Below are 11,935 nucleotides of genomic sequence, written 5' to 3' on the forward strand. Positions count from 1 at the left end.
CAGCATACACCTACCCCTATGTCCCGAAGCCAGTGATATCAGTAATCACAGGAGTTATTCCGATCGTTCTGTTGGTCACGAAACCTGAAACGAGTCAGGAAACTGGAAGCTAGACGCTTCAGGTATGAAAAGTTTTGTGTATTTCTTTTATAAAGACATTTGAGTGTGCATTTGCCCCATTAGCACGTAGCACCTAATATATATATGCGCATATTATGTGAGAATATTCATTTTAAGCCTTGAATTTGCAAAGAAGCAACTAGTTTGAGCTTTTATAACTTTGTTAGTAATAGCGCGATTTCCACCAAACTTGGTAAGATCATGCGCTATGTTACACCCTACATTGTTTGGTGGTGCTAGAATGAAATTAAAGGGGGTTTTGTAGCCAATTACTAAAAATTATAGTAATATAGTATTATTAATGTTATTTGGACAGATATCGGTATCTAGGGTATTTCGGAGTCTAAGCACAATATAGTGGCAGCTTCCTGATTTTTGCCAAAGTTTTGGGTTGACCCCCCGTACTCTCCACTTTTACAACAAATGTCAAAACTAAGACCGAATTCGAAAAATAATAACCGAGACCCTTCATTTGATTCGCCACATAACTATATTTGATGAAAAAAAAATTTAAACCCCCTTTTGCTAGCCTTAAATTCGATGTAGAATTATGTAATTCAGTGCATGTGTGAGCGTTCACAGTTCCCACCTTCCCACCAAATTCGGTATAGATCACTACAACTGTCTCCGGGAAAAATGTTGAACAGACGGACAGACAGACAGTAAACCGAATTTAATAAGGTTTTGTTTTACGCACTTAAAAAAAACAAGAAAATAGAGGACTAGTCGCAACCTTGTGAGATTGGGTCAAGGGGTATATTACAAAGCTCGTAAAAGATATAGGACCGTGGTTCAGTTGTAGGCGAGGCGGGTTTGGTTACCGAATAACCGAATTATTTAGTGGGTGCGGGCAATCTTGAACTTTTCTGCCCAATATTAGGAAATTACGGTCGTTCACAATAGCTGTCTGCCTTTCTTCTTCTGTAGATGGTGGGTTCGGCGTCATCAATATTTCCTTTCCGGAGCGAGGGAAGGCAACAAGACGTGAAATGTGGAACGGAATGGGAGAAATGACAAAAAAGCTGAGGCGTCCTGAATGACGGGTTATGTGCTCCTAGACTGTCTAACCTGTTGTAATGTGTCGAACCGTTAAAGGTTAGTGTCTCAGATGGAGACTGCTTTAACTGGAAATCTATCTTAGACAGGAGTCTCACTTTTTCTTCGCAAAAAACCACGGAGTATGCCTCCACCTCAAAGAGCATTGAGAACGATGCCCCTGCGTTAACGACTTTCGCTACTCTTTTCATCTATCCTGTTTTCTTCTGCCATCATCTTGCTTATCACAAAACTCGTAAGAGACATCTAGCTATGGTTCAGTTGTAGGCATGGTGAAGTCACTTCCATTACTGTTCGACTATCAGTTTGTTAAATGCCCCCTTTTTCAGAAGTTTTTACACTTATTAGAAAGAAATCCAACTTTATAATAAATGGCATACTCGTCGCTAGAGCGGTTGGCTTCCTATGCACCACCACCACTTTGGCGTCATTCGAGAAAAATGAAAAAGTTTCAAAATTTCCAATCGAAGTCGTTTGTACAGATTGCACGAACAGCTTTGCGATATTTGACATCTTTTAAAAGGGACTTTCTTCTTTTTCAGATCATTTAAACGAATTGGAGCGAGGAATCAAGTCAGCAACAAAGAGGTGTGTAGCCACCACGTATGTAGTGTTAGTTGCAATAGTGGTACCTATTGATGATGTACTGAGCTTTATACGCCCACAAGCTGTAAGGTGGACAAAATTTTGAATATTTCCGTAACTAAACAATCACATTCATTTAGAGCGGATGGTGCGGAGGTGTCATAGAAATAACCCTGTTTAACATCACATTTCCCGGTTCCGCCTTGAAGAAAAACTGGCTTACTGGAGGCTTTAATGTGAAGAAATTGTTCATCAGTAACTCCGAACTAAAAGCAATTGAAAGCGATGCATTCAAATCACCCGTTTTCAGACAACTTACTGAGCTTGAAATTTCTTATGCTAGTATTGCTTTCTTGAAAAAAGGATCTTTTGACCATTTAACATCACTGACGAATCTAAAACTAGATCACAGTGTCAATGATTTTTCCACAGAATACTTAGATGGAATACAAAATAACATTAAGCAAATCGAAATCCATGGTGTTTCAGACTTGCATGCGCCGAATGAGTTATTTGGAAGCCTCCTGTTACCAAAATTACAAACGTTGGATTTAGGAAATAACAACTTTGGTGACACCATTAATGAGAGTACATTCCAAAATGTAACTCCATCATCTATTTTAAATTTAACTGATTGTAAAATCAGCTCACTACATCCTAGAACATTCAAAGTGAACCGTGCAGGCCCTGCGTCCTTATACTTGGAGAATAATAATCTGAAAAAAGTTTCAGATGAGGTTTTTGAACCGATGGTTGAGCGCTATATACGCTTCACAATTACACTTAGAGGAAATCCTTGGAATTGTACATATGAACTTTTACCCTTAATTAAACTTATAACGGAAAATGAACGTGTCTACGCTGATAACCCAAAATGTGCATCCCCTCCTGAATTCGCAGGCAAAGAATTGCACCCAGATATTTTCGTGACTCTTCCAGCTACAACTACTACTGAGGGTTCAATATCATCGACCACAAGTACCACTAAACCGATCACAACTACAACCGAGATGCCTTGGCCCACTTTAACAACTACTGCTGAGGGCTCAATATCACCAACTGCAAACACCACGTTCACTACAACAACCGAGATGTCTAGCCCCATTTCAACGACTAGTACTGAGGGTTCAACATCATCCACTACAATCACAACTAATGCGATCACAACAACAACAGCTACAGCAGAAGGCTCAATATCGTCAACTATATCAACTCCAAACACTACGATCACTACCGAGATGTTTATCCCCATTTCAACAACTACCACTAAGGGTCCAACGATCTCTACAACAACCCAGATTCCTGCATCCACTTCAACGAAAGATCCCGAAGAAAGCAGTCTAACAGAAATAGTATGTGAGGATCATGTAGAGGATATATGCACACCTGGATCATGTGACTCGAAGTCGATTTTGTATGTCAAGGAAATGGACATAAAATTCAATATTTCCAAGGTTTCATCCAGAGCAGTACAGATAACTATCGAGAGACCTGCAAAAGATTTTTCAATTGTTTGGTTCACTCCTGCAATTAAGGATTTCAACAAAGTTCAGAATCATTATACAGAACACAACTTAGGATGTGTAGAGCTGGAAATGCAGAATTTTACAATACAGGGTCTTGAGTTAGGAGCTGTTTATATATTTTGCATTGTTAAGGGAAACGACGCTGAAATGACTCCTCTGAACTGTCGGTCCCATCTTGTGGAAGTGGACTGCAACGAAACTGATTTATTAGATCCAGAAAGTAAAACGGCACTAGTTTGGTCTGTAGTAAGTATACTGGCTGCAGTCCTTCTAGGAGCTGTTACCATGTTCTGTGTTATCCAATTCAACCCCGCCTTATTGAAAGGAACCAAACGGATCGTGATACTGGCCAAGAATACGGCTGAAGTTCCCATTATTCCCAAAGGAAAAAGTAAATCTGACAAAGTTTTGGGAATGAATTCAATTAAACGGTAGGGTCACTTGGGTTTAGATATTTCATTTCTGCTAACTAATTTTCTTGCTACACTTTCAGAAATATCTCTGATAGACGACTGTCCTCAGTTAGTACAGAGAGCACCCGCGAGTACACAGTTTCAGATTATGAAGTGATATCCAGCCAATTGGCTACCACGATACGTAAAGATAGTTTGAACTTCGAACGACTTCAAACAAATTCTCCACCTCCTCTACCGAAAATATTATCTGAGGGAAGTGTACCGCAGTTGACGATACAAAGTGATAAATTGGAGTGTGCTGTCCAGTCAAATGAAGATTATTATGTTCTCAACAGTCGAGCATAAAAGTTTGCTGGATTTCTTTCTTTTAGTATCCAAGAAAGTTATTTCACCATTATCAAACATAAATTTTACTTTGTTAATTTCAGGTTTCGAATAAAGTTCAAAGAGTTTTAATTGATAAGTTAAAAATTAGTATTTTCAGAGCAACAGATTTGGGACCCTTGATTATTAGCTTCCGTAAACAAATCAATGAATCTTTTTCTGTTACGCGATTAGGTGAGCTTAACTCGAAATCCAATGAATTATGTTCATTTTTAAAGAAAGATCTACTTTGATTATACGTTTTACCGTTCTGCTTTTACTTATCAGCTTTATATGGTTGCCATTTACCCTTTGGTGGATTATAGCGCGTCGCCCACACTTACGCGCCATCGCACCTCCCCCCCCCCCCCCCCGCCCCCCCCCCACCTTCCAAAACGCACTCCTTCGGTACTGTTCTGCGCCAAGTCCTCTTCGGGCGACCCATTTGTCGGGCATTTTGGGAGAGTGGATTCCATTGATTGCGTAGTAATGTAATTATAGACCCTACTTCATGTGTGACACTACTGCGTGATAACATCGTTTACGGGTGACGGGCCTATGCGTCCACCAAATTCTTCGTTTGAAATAGTATCAGGCCAGTGTATACTGATGATGCGACGCAGACAGGATTTACCCAAGGCTTGGAGCGTTCGAGTAGCAATGGTTCCATGTGCTGCGCAGCTGGCGACCAGAGCAATACCGAAAAGTCTCCGATGCAGTCTCACTCCCGCGCGCCTTCAACGGACCAATGTAAGAAGCCTCCTCTGCAGATTCCCAATTGCAACACAACTGTCCAAACCCCTCCATTTTCCGCCAGTGATCTAAACCCTGCACTTCATCCACTCGTGCCAGTGGCCTCGAGTTAAAGGTGGTCTTCTCACCAAAACAACGGTTTCTTTTCAGGCTAGCGTTGACCACTTCCTTGTACGAGGTACTGGAGTACATAAAATGTTGGCTCACTTTCTCAATTATATTGTGTCAGACTGACAAAAGACACCAAACCAGATCGAGTGATAGCTTCTTTTGTCACTTATCCGCACGAATGTGACTCAATCGGCAATCCTTCTTTCTGGCTTGTGTATTCATTAAGCCGTACAAGCGACCAGCTCGCGGGTAAATTTCAGGGCTGCTGGCCTGTCCCCCCGATCAAAGCAACTGGTTTTGTGTTCATTGTCCGCCTGTTTTATCAAAATGTAAGGGGCCTAAGAACGAAGCTGGCCATCAATATATCCGCTTTGGCTCCGCAATATCATAAAACTTATATTTCTGAAATCTGGCTTGACGATTAAAAACGAAACTCGTAACTCCCCGGAGGCTGCGTTATGGAAATCCACTGGCCGTTTGTTAATATCTAATTGCAATAAAAAGTCAATCCCGCGCCGAATCCTTCTTTTCCTCCACTGGCTCACCTTATGATTGGGTTACCCTGTTGTATCTTGTATGTACGTTCCCTGCCCTTCTCAGCTGTAAGAAGAATTGTTTGACAGCTTGTCGGAATTCTTTACTGTAACATTCCCTTCCCTCCCTTTCTTCCACTGTGGAGATTTTAACCTCCCATACTCGCGTGGCCTAACCATCTTTGCCTTTCTATTCCTTCCAACAACCTCTTTCATTTTTTCCCTTCTTCTCATTTTTTTATGAACACTGGTTCTGCCTTGAATTTCAACACTTCAAATAACTTCTTGAACCGTACTCCCGATATTTTTTTCATCCTCTCCGAGCGCCACCTCTATATATTTCCTTGCGTCAAAATTGATGCTCAAATCACTTGAATTTGAAGCGAAGCTCCGTTGTTCAAATTCCGAAATTGCGCTTAAACGTGTTAAGTTCAATTTCCGCGAAGCCAACTTTGACGGTCTCAAGTCAAGTTTAGCGCCAATCAATTGGGATCACGTATTACCTAATTCAACGTGTGATCAAACCATTGGCACCATTTATAATATCCTGTCCAATCTCCTTTCCTGTTATACCCCCTTTTCTCCTATTTGTCTCCGTTTTTAACCCAACTTGGTTCACAACGAAGATTCTTAAAAACGTCCGGGACCTTTCGGGCTTCTAAGAATGACTATACGCCTCACTGTAAGGTCTACGATTAAACAAGTCGAAACCGGAAGCTCGGCGCTTTAGTTAGGAATCGTTTTGTTGATTTTTATTTAATAATATTTGGGCACGCGATGGATTCATTTATACGTAGCTGGTAGTGGATATTCATTGAACATAACCGAAATTTAATTCGAAGTGCTACTGACATTTCTTCTCTTCGAGAGTACCAATTTGACTCAGGAGAGGTCACTTTGACCAGCAATAACTTTGTTAATAATAGTTAAACTTCCACCAAATTTTCCAGTATAATGCTTCATATTAACGCCTGTATTAAGTAGTTAATGAATTAATTTAACAGGTCTAAGATGAGCTTAAGGTGGGTTCTTAGCAAATTCTAAAAATATATTAATATCCTATTATTTACTTTTGTATGTATGTAGGGTATTTGGGGGTTAGGTGTCCTATAGGGCATCATCATCACTTTTTCAGATTTTTTCGGTGCGTTGCTCCTGAGAATGGCCCTTTAATTTAAGTGACCCTTTTAGGGCCGCCTTAAAAATTAATATCTGATTCGGAAAGTACTAATCGAAACGTTTAATCCCATATGATTATATTCGGCGAGAAAGAAGTGTGCGTATCCCGTCTTAAATCCAACGTAGCATGATGCTACTCACGGCGTGCGTGGGCGTTCACAGTTGCCATCTTTCCACCAAAGTTAATATCACGAGGGGTAACCATTCCTGAGAAAGAACCGTGTGGACAACCGAGAAATAGACAGACAGTCAGACAGTAAGCCGATTTTAAAAAGTGCATAAAAGATATTTGTTGAGCATCGAGGCCGTCCTTGTCCGCGATAACTTGAAACCGTTTTGGTCCACACTTGCTATCTCCGTAATCCCATCCAACCTTTCTCTTCTTCCATCATATTTGCCGTTGCCGACTCTGTTTTTACTTCTCATCCGTATTCAATCTCTCGATGGCTGCGCTTTATACGTCTCTTCTAAATGCTGACTGCTCCGAATCTCTCGCCATTCCTCTACTCGCGCCTTCCTTAGTTGAGTTCCTCATTGGTAATCTTGACACTAACGTCGGACCTGGTCCCGATGGGCTTCCTAATGTTTTCCTTTCTAACTGTAAATAAGAGTGGAGAACCTTCATTAGCTGCGAACTAGGTTCTCCCATCCTTTTCCTTCAAAATTCTCGAGAGATACGTCAACGACTGGCTGATCGCGCACTTCGGTTATCTCATTATGAAAGAACAGCATAGGTTCGTGAAACATCGATCTACTGTTTCAAACCTTCTGTTCTTTACTAACTTCACTGCTAAATTCTTTAATAGACGATGGGAAGTACACATTATTTATGCCGATTTCACTAAAGCCTTTGACACCGTTGACTAAACTTTGCCTAATCAACTTCTTCACTGAATGTCAGCAAATATGCTAGGAGATATGCGATTCACTTAAACTCTCTTCAATATCCTCCCCTTACTCTCTTGGCGGATAACCCCTTTCACTACTGATCTTCTTTCAAAACCTTGGTATAATCCTCGATGACAAACATCGTTTCAGTTTCCACTTCATTGACATCGTCAACGGCACTTCCAGAATGTCTGTTTTTCCCTACGTTCCTCCTCCTTATTAACCTCAATCCAACCTTGAATATTGTTTTTTGAGAATGATGGGGTGCTAAGTCCGCATCAACTTAATGCTGGACCGGACCAAATGGGGAGCAACTTACTCCCTCTTTCCTGATCCACGCACCCCTCGCTTACTGCTTGCACCCAAACTTTACAAAAAATGTCAAGCGATGACGGCTTTACGGTTTCTTACCAGGGCAGAGCCAGATCGTCAGACGCTGCCTCACCTCTGCTCTGGGAGCAGCGTGACCGTAGCGGCTCGCAGATGTTCCAGGATTATTTTAGGTATTATCTTTGCGACGGCAGGGAACACGTAAAATCCTCCCCTCCCCCCAGCTACCACACTCAAACAGGACTTTCTCTGCGATCTTAACTATCTTCTTGTTATACCTTCTGGGAAAGATGTGGGATTCAAAAGGTTTCTTTATAAGTGGAAGTAGTAGATATGCAGTAACAAACAGCAGGTGCAGCGATGAATAACTTTGCGCTGAGACCGTCAAGTCTTGTGGCGTTACTATATTCAAGTACATTGATGGCTGTAATGATTTCTCTTCTTTCTGGTTGGAACATCAGTCCGCATGTTTCGAAGGCCTGCCATTCCATCCATAGTGGAACTTCACTGGACGTAACACGGTTAAGAACCGGGGTGAGATTTTCTTTGCTTTCCTCTTCCTTTTCAGCTATTCACCATCGTGGATCAGGAAATTTGCGACCACATGCAAGTTCTTTCGTGATGCAGTATACACTACTCAAATCATTGCGTTATACGGCACCTTCCGTTTCCCTGACTAGCGCAATAACAAATTCCCTTTTGGCATGTCATACACTATACTGAACTTCTCGGGATTTCTTTCGGTATCGAGCAGGTCAATAGAGTCTTTAATCCCTTCCGTTTATCGATTCGCTTCCACGATTGTACAGTCAGCCAGATCGTATAACCCCCCTTGGGGATTTGGCCGACGACCTGTGCAGCACCCGGGAAAAGAGCATTTGTGATGGCTTTTCAATGCTCATCAGTGCGTCTGCCCACCGATCAAGAAGAACTCTTCCTGCTAAGCGACATGAAAGTCCTGGGGGTTTAACGTGAGTACCTGCCGTGAAGGCATAATCCCACGGTTCTCTTCGGACAAAGATTGATTTTGGGACCACAATCAGAGCCCCGCCATGCAAGCACAGTGGTCCTGGTTTATACTGAGTGCAGGCTCAGCATTCATACCAGTGGATGCGAGGCCTATCTAACACCACTGCCGCAACTAAGGAGTACGGCACCCGAGTTGTACAGCGCAACTCCACGCTTGAGCTCCGAGGAGCTCTGCCCGCGATATAGGCATAACCACAACCACCATGAAACTCCCACAAGGGGGCCAACCGCAAATAACCGGGCCGAGAACACATCCTCCAGGAATTCTCCCGGAGCATATGCTCTCAGAGGGCCTCCCGGTTCCCATGGTACCAGACAACCTCCGGTGAGGCTTCGTGGCAGAGCCACTTCAGATGAGTCCCTTGCAGACTCAAGTCTGATCGCCCTCCTCGAGTACGTGGGGACGGAACTCCCCAACGGGTCCTGCTGAGCGACAGTTGGATCATACAACCCTACCAGAAGTGGCGGACGCGACACGCAAGCGAACGTAATCGAACATCAAGTGGTGATTCCTCTCAAGGCCGATGTCAGCAGCACTCCCGTTACGCACGTCCAGGAGACAACTCATAAATCTACTGCTGATGGCGAAGTAATCAATCTGATTGCTCCTAAGGCTTCTGTCAATTGAAACCTAATAGACCGATGATGAGGGAATGGAAGCTGTAAAAATCCACAAACCACATTATCGGTAGCACTCGGCCCGTTTACCCTCCATGCATCGGTTGCTTTCGGGTGAAATATTATCGATTATGACTGATGGCTATCACTAAAGGCGAGCATTTCAAAGACTTCATCAGGATATTTCAGGGTTAACAGTGAGTAGGTGATGCAACCCCGCCCGCCTCTTATGTTTGATTATAATTTTGTGAACTTTCTGGAAGCAAACGTAAGTCTGGTGTCGCATCTATGATGATAAAACCATCAGTTTATAACAGGAAGCTGACATGGAATGCAATAATGTTGCTCTCTCGGCTCACACTTTTCCACCCAATAAATTTTTACAGCCACTTCCTTTCAGGCAACTTCAGGACCCTCGGATCGCCAATGCGTTAATCGACCTGCAAAAGCCAAATAAAAATGGAATTGAAGCACAACCCTTAAGTTAGGGAGAATAAAAAATAATCACACTACACGCTGGAGTGCAGAATTATCATTTATTATGATGGATAGTCTTTCACTGTCTAGAGATAATGAATTTCATGTAGCTATCAAAGACAATAGCGGCGAACTACTCCAAGTGCGATAGAAATTACACGCATTAGCTATTATATACGGTCCCGATTACGCGATAATTTTGCTCTGATTAACGACTTAACAAGGTATTGTAGATTCTGCACGGAAAAAATGGGTTTGGTTTCCCTTTGAAATGGAAAGGTATATGTCATCTAATTAGTGAGAAGGGATCCAAATATTCAGTTAAAGTCACGCCAGATGATGGACTCGTATAACTATAGATAGGTCGTGAGTAGATAAAAAGATTTGCCTAACTTTTTAAATAGAGTTCATTTCCCGAAAAATGGAAGTAAACTTTTGTCAGTTTTGCATACATATATCACATTGGATGCTCCTGCCGAGAAATTGGCAAGGGTTCCTGACGCTTGGACGGCGTCAGGACGTAAGTAAATTAATCCAAGCAAAACAAATACATGTCTGCACGTTAGGTTTTGGCACCCTCAGGCTCGTTCCACACATACGCGGTTCAATTTGTTTTCATCCTTACCCCCTAAACCAAACCGAACTGAATGAAACCCTTTCACACATACACATCCAGAATGGAACGAGAACTGAACATTTCACCCAAATAAGGCCCGACAACTTTTAACAACTTATCAACAATATCCACTCACTGTGAGGTCAAAACCTAAACTGAACCGTGCTCTGTGCACATGAATTCGAACTGTATTCAAACGTGATAAAACCTGTTCATGTCATGGGAGCATAGGGTTCCATACGGTTTCAATTCGGTGTCACGACGTAATAATAATAATAATCATTGGGTCGAGAATCCAAATGGGGCTTTGAAGTATTTTAGAGCACTCTATCCAAGATCGTAACGGTGCAATTCAGCATTTTAAAATTCTTTAGGAGGCAATGTGGTCAGCGTTGCGCTCGTCCGTGATTATTGCCCTGATGCGACTCATGTACTCATTGGCAGCTGATTCGAGTGGTACTGCCACCAGTGAGATTTGAATTGGAACCTTCCGCACAACAGATTAGTGCTTTAACCGACAATACCAAGGCAACCTAAACTCAACCTAAAACGCAGTGAATCAAGTGGAACAGTATATCTGTGAAAGGAGCCTTACTGGAAAGATCAGGGAATATGCAAGAGCCCTTCGGAAAAGGCGCATTGATATTTGCGCTATGGTGTCATGGTGTCGTGCCGAAAGCTGCGACAGAGCGGGAACGCAGTAAAAATGGTACCTTCTCGCCACTTCTCGATGCAAAGATCTGTAACGTGTCTGTTGATGACTATTGCGTCATTGAGGACGATCCTAATGGTCATATGCGTGAAAAGGGGTTTGGAACACTCAAAAAGGTTGGCGGCGTATAGCGATTTTGTGAGTACTCATGACCTTATACTTATAAATATATGCCTCATCAAACGAATGTCTCATTTTTATACATTTTATAGTGTAAATCGACTATATTTTCATAAGACGCCGACATTTTGCCACTGTCGCAAAGTAGGAAGCCATTCCCCATGAGACCATCGCACCTCAACATCGGTCGTTGACTGGTGTCTTGCAAATTAAACCACCGATAAAACAACGTGAGGAGTGCACTGGCTCGCCGCGTATTAAATAGTAGCGTTCTCGTGAGAAAGAAGAAGAAATGATCGTACGCGATTACCAAGCGTTACGAATGTAGAAGCGCAAAGCGGACAATGCAACCCTTGTGATAAGCAAGTTTGGTGAAGGGTTTATCAGAGATACTTGGCTTTGGAATGACGATTTTGAAAAAAAGATCCGTGCCACAAGTTTCTCGACAAAAAAGTGTAGGCTAATTGGCAAGTTTACAAGAATGTCAACCGGCAAGCAAAGAA

General features: G+C 42.3%; 1 protein-coding gene across 1 annotated transcript; it reads left to right on the forward strand.

The window, feature by feature from the left end:
- Positions 1-1,196: 1,196 nt before the first annotated feature.
- On the forward strand, positions 1,197-4,118 carry LOC119647181. The gene is made up of 4 exons (XM_038047989.1): positions 1,197-1,215; positions 1,719-1,846; positions 1,902-3,718; positions 3,781-4,118. The coding sequence occupies exons 1-4, from the start codon at positions 1,197-1,199 to the stop codon at positions 4,046-4,048; spliced, it is 2,232 nt and encodes a 743-aa protein (XP_037903917.1). The 3' UTR covers positions 4,049-4,118.
- The last annotated feature ends 7,817 nt before the right edge of the window (positions 4,119-11,935 follow it).

Source organism: Hermetia illucens, chromosome 1, assembly GCF_905115235.1.
Source record: "Hermetia illucens chromosome 1, iHerIll2.2.curated.20191125, whole genome shotgun sequence".
In the NCBI taxonomy this organism is placed as follows: Eukaryota; Metazoa; Arthropoda; class Insecta; order Diptera; family Stratiomyidae; genus Hermetia; species Hermetia illucens.

Excerpts from the sequence above, each read along its gene's own strand:
- LOC119647181 (XM_038047989.1), top strand. Across the intron at positions 1,847-1,901 it reads GCTTTATACGCCCACAAGCT|AGCGGATGGTGCGGAGGTGT; the intron begins GTAAGGTGGACA and ends ACATTCATTTAG. Across the intron at positions 3,719-3,780 it reads GGAATGAATTCAATTAAACG|AAATATCTCTGATAGACGAC; the intron begins GTAGGGTCACTT and ends CTACACTTTCAG.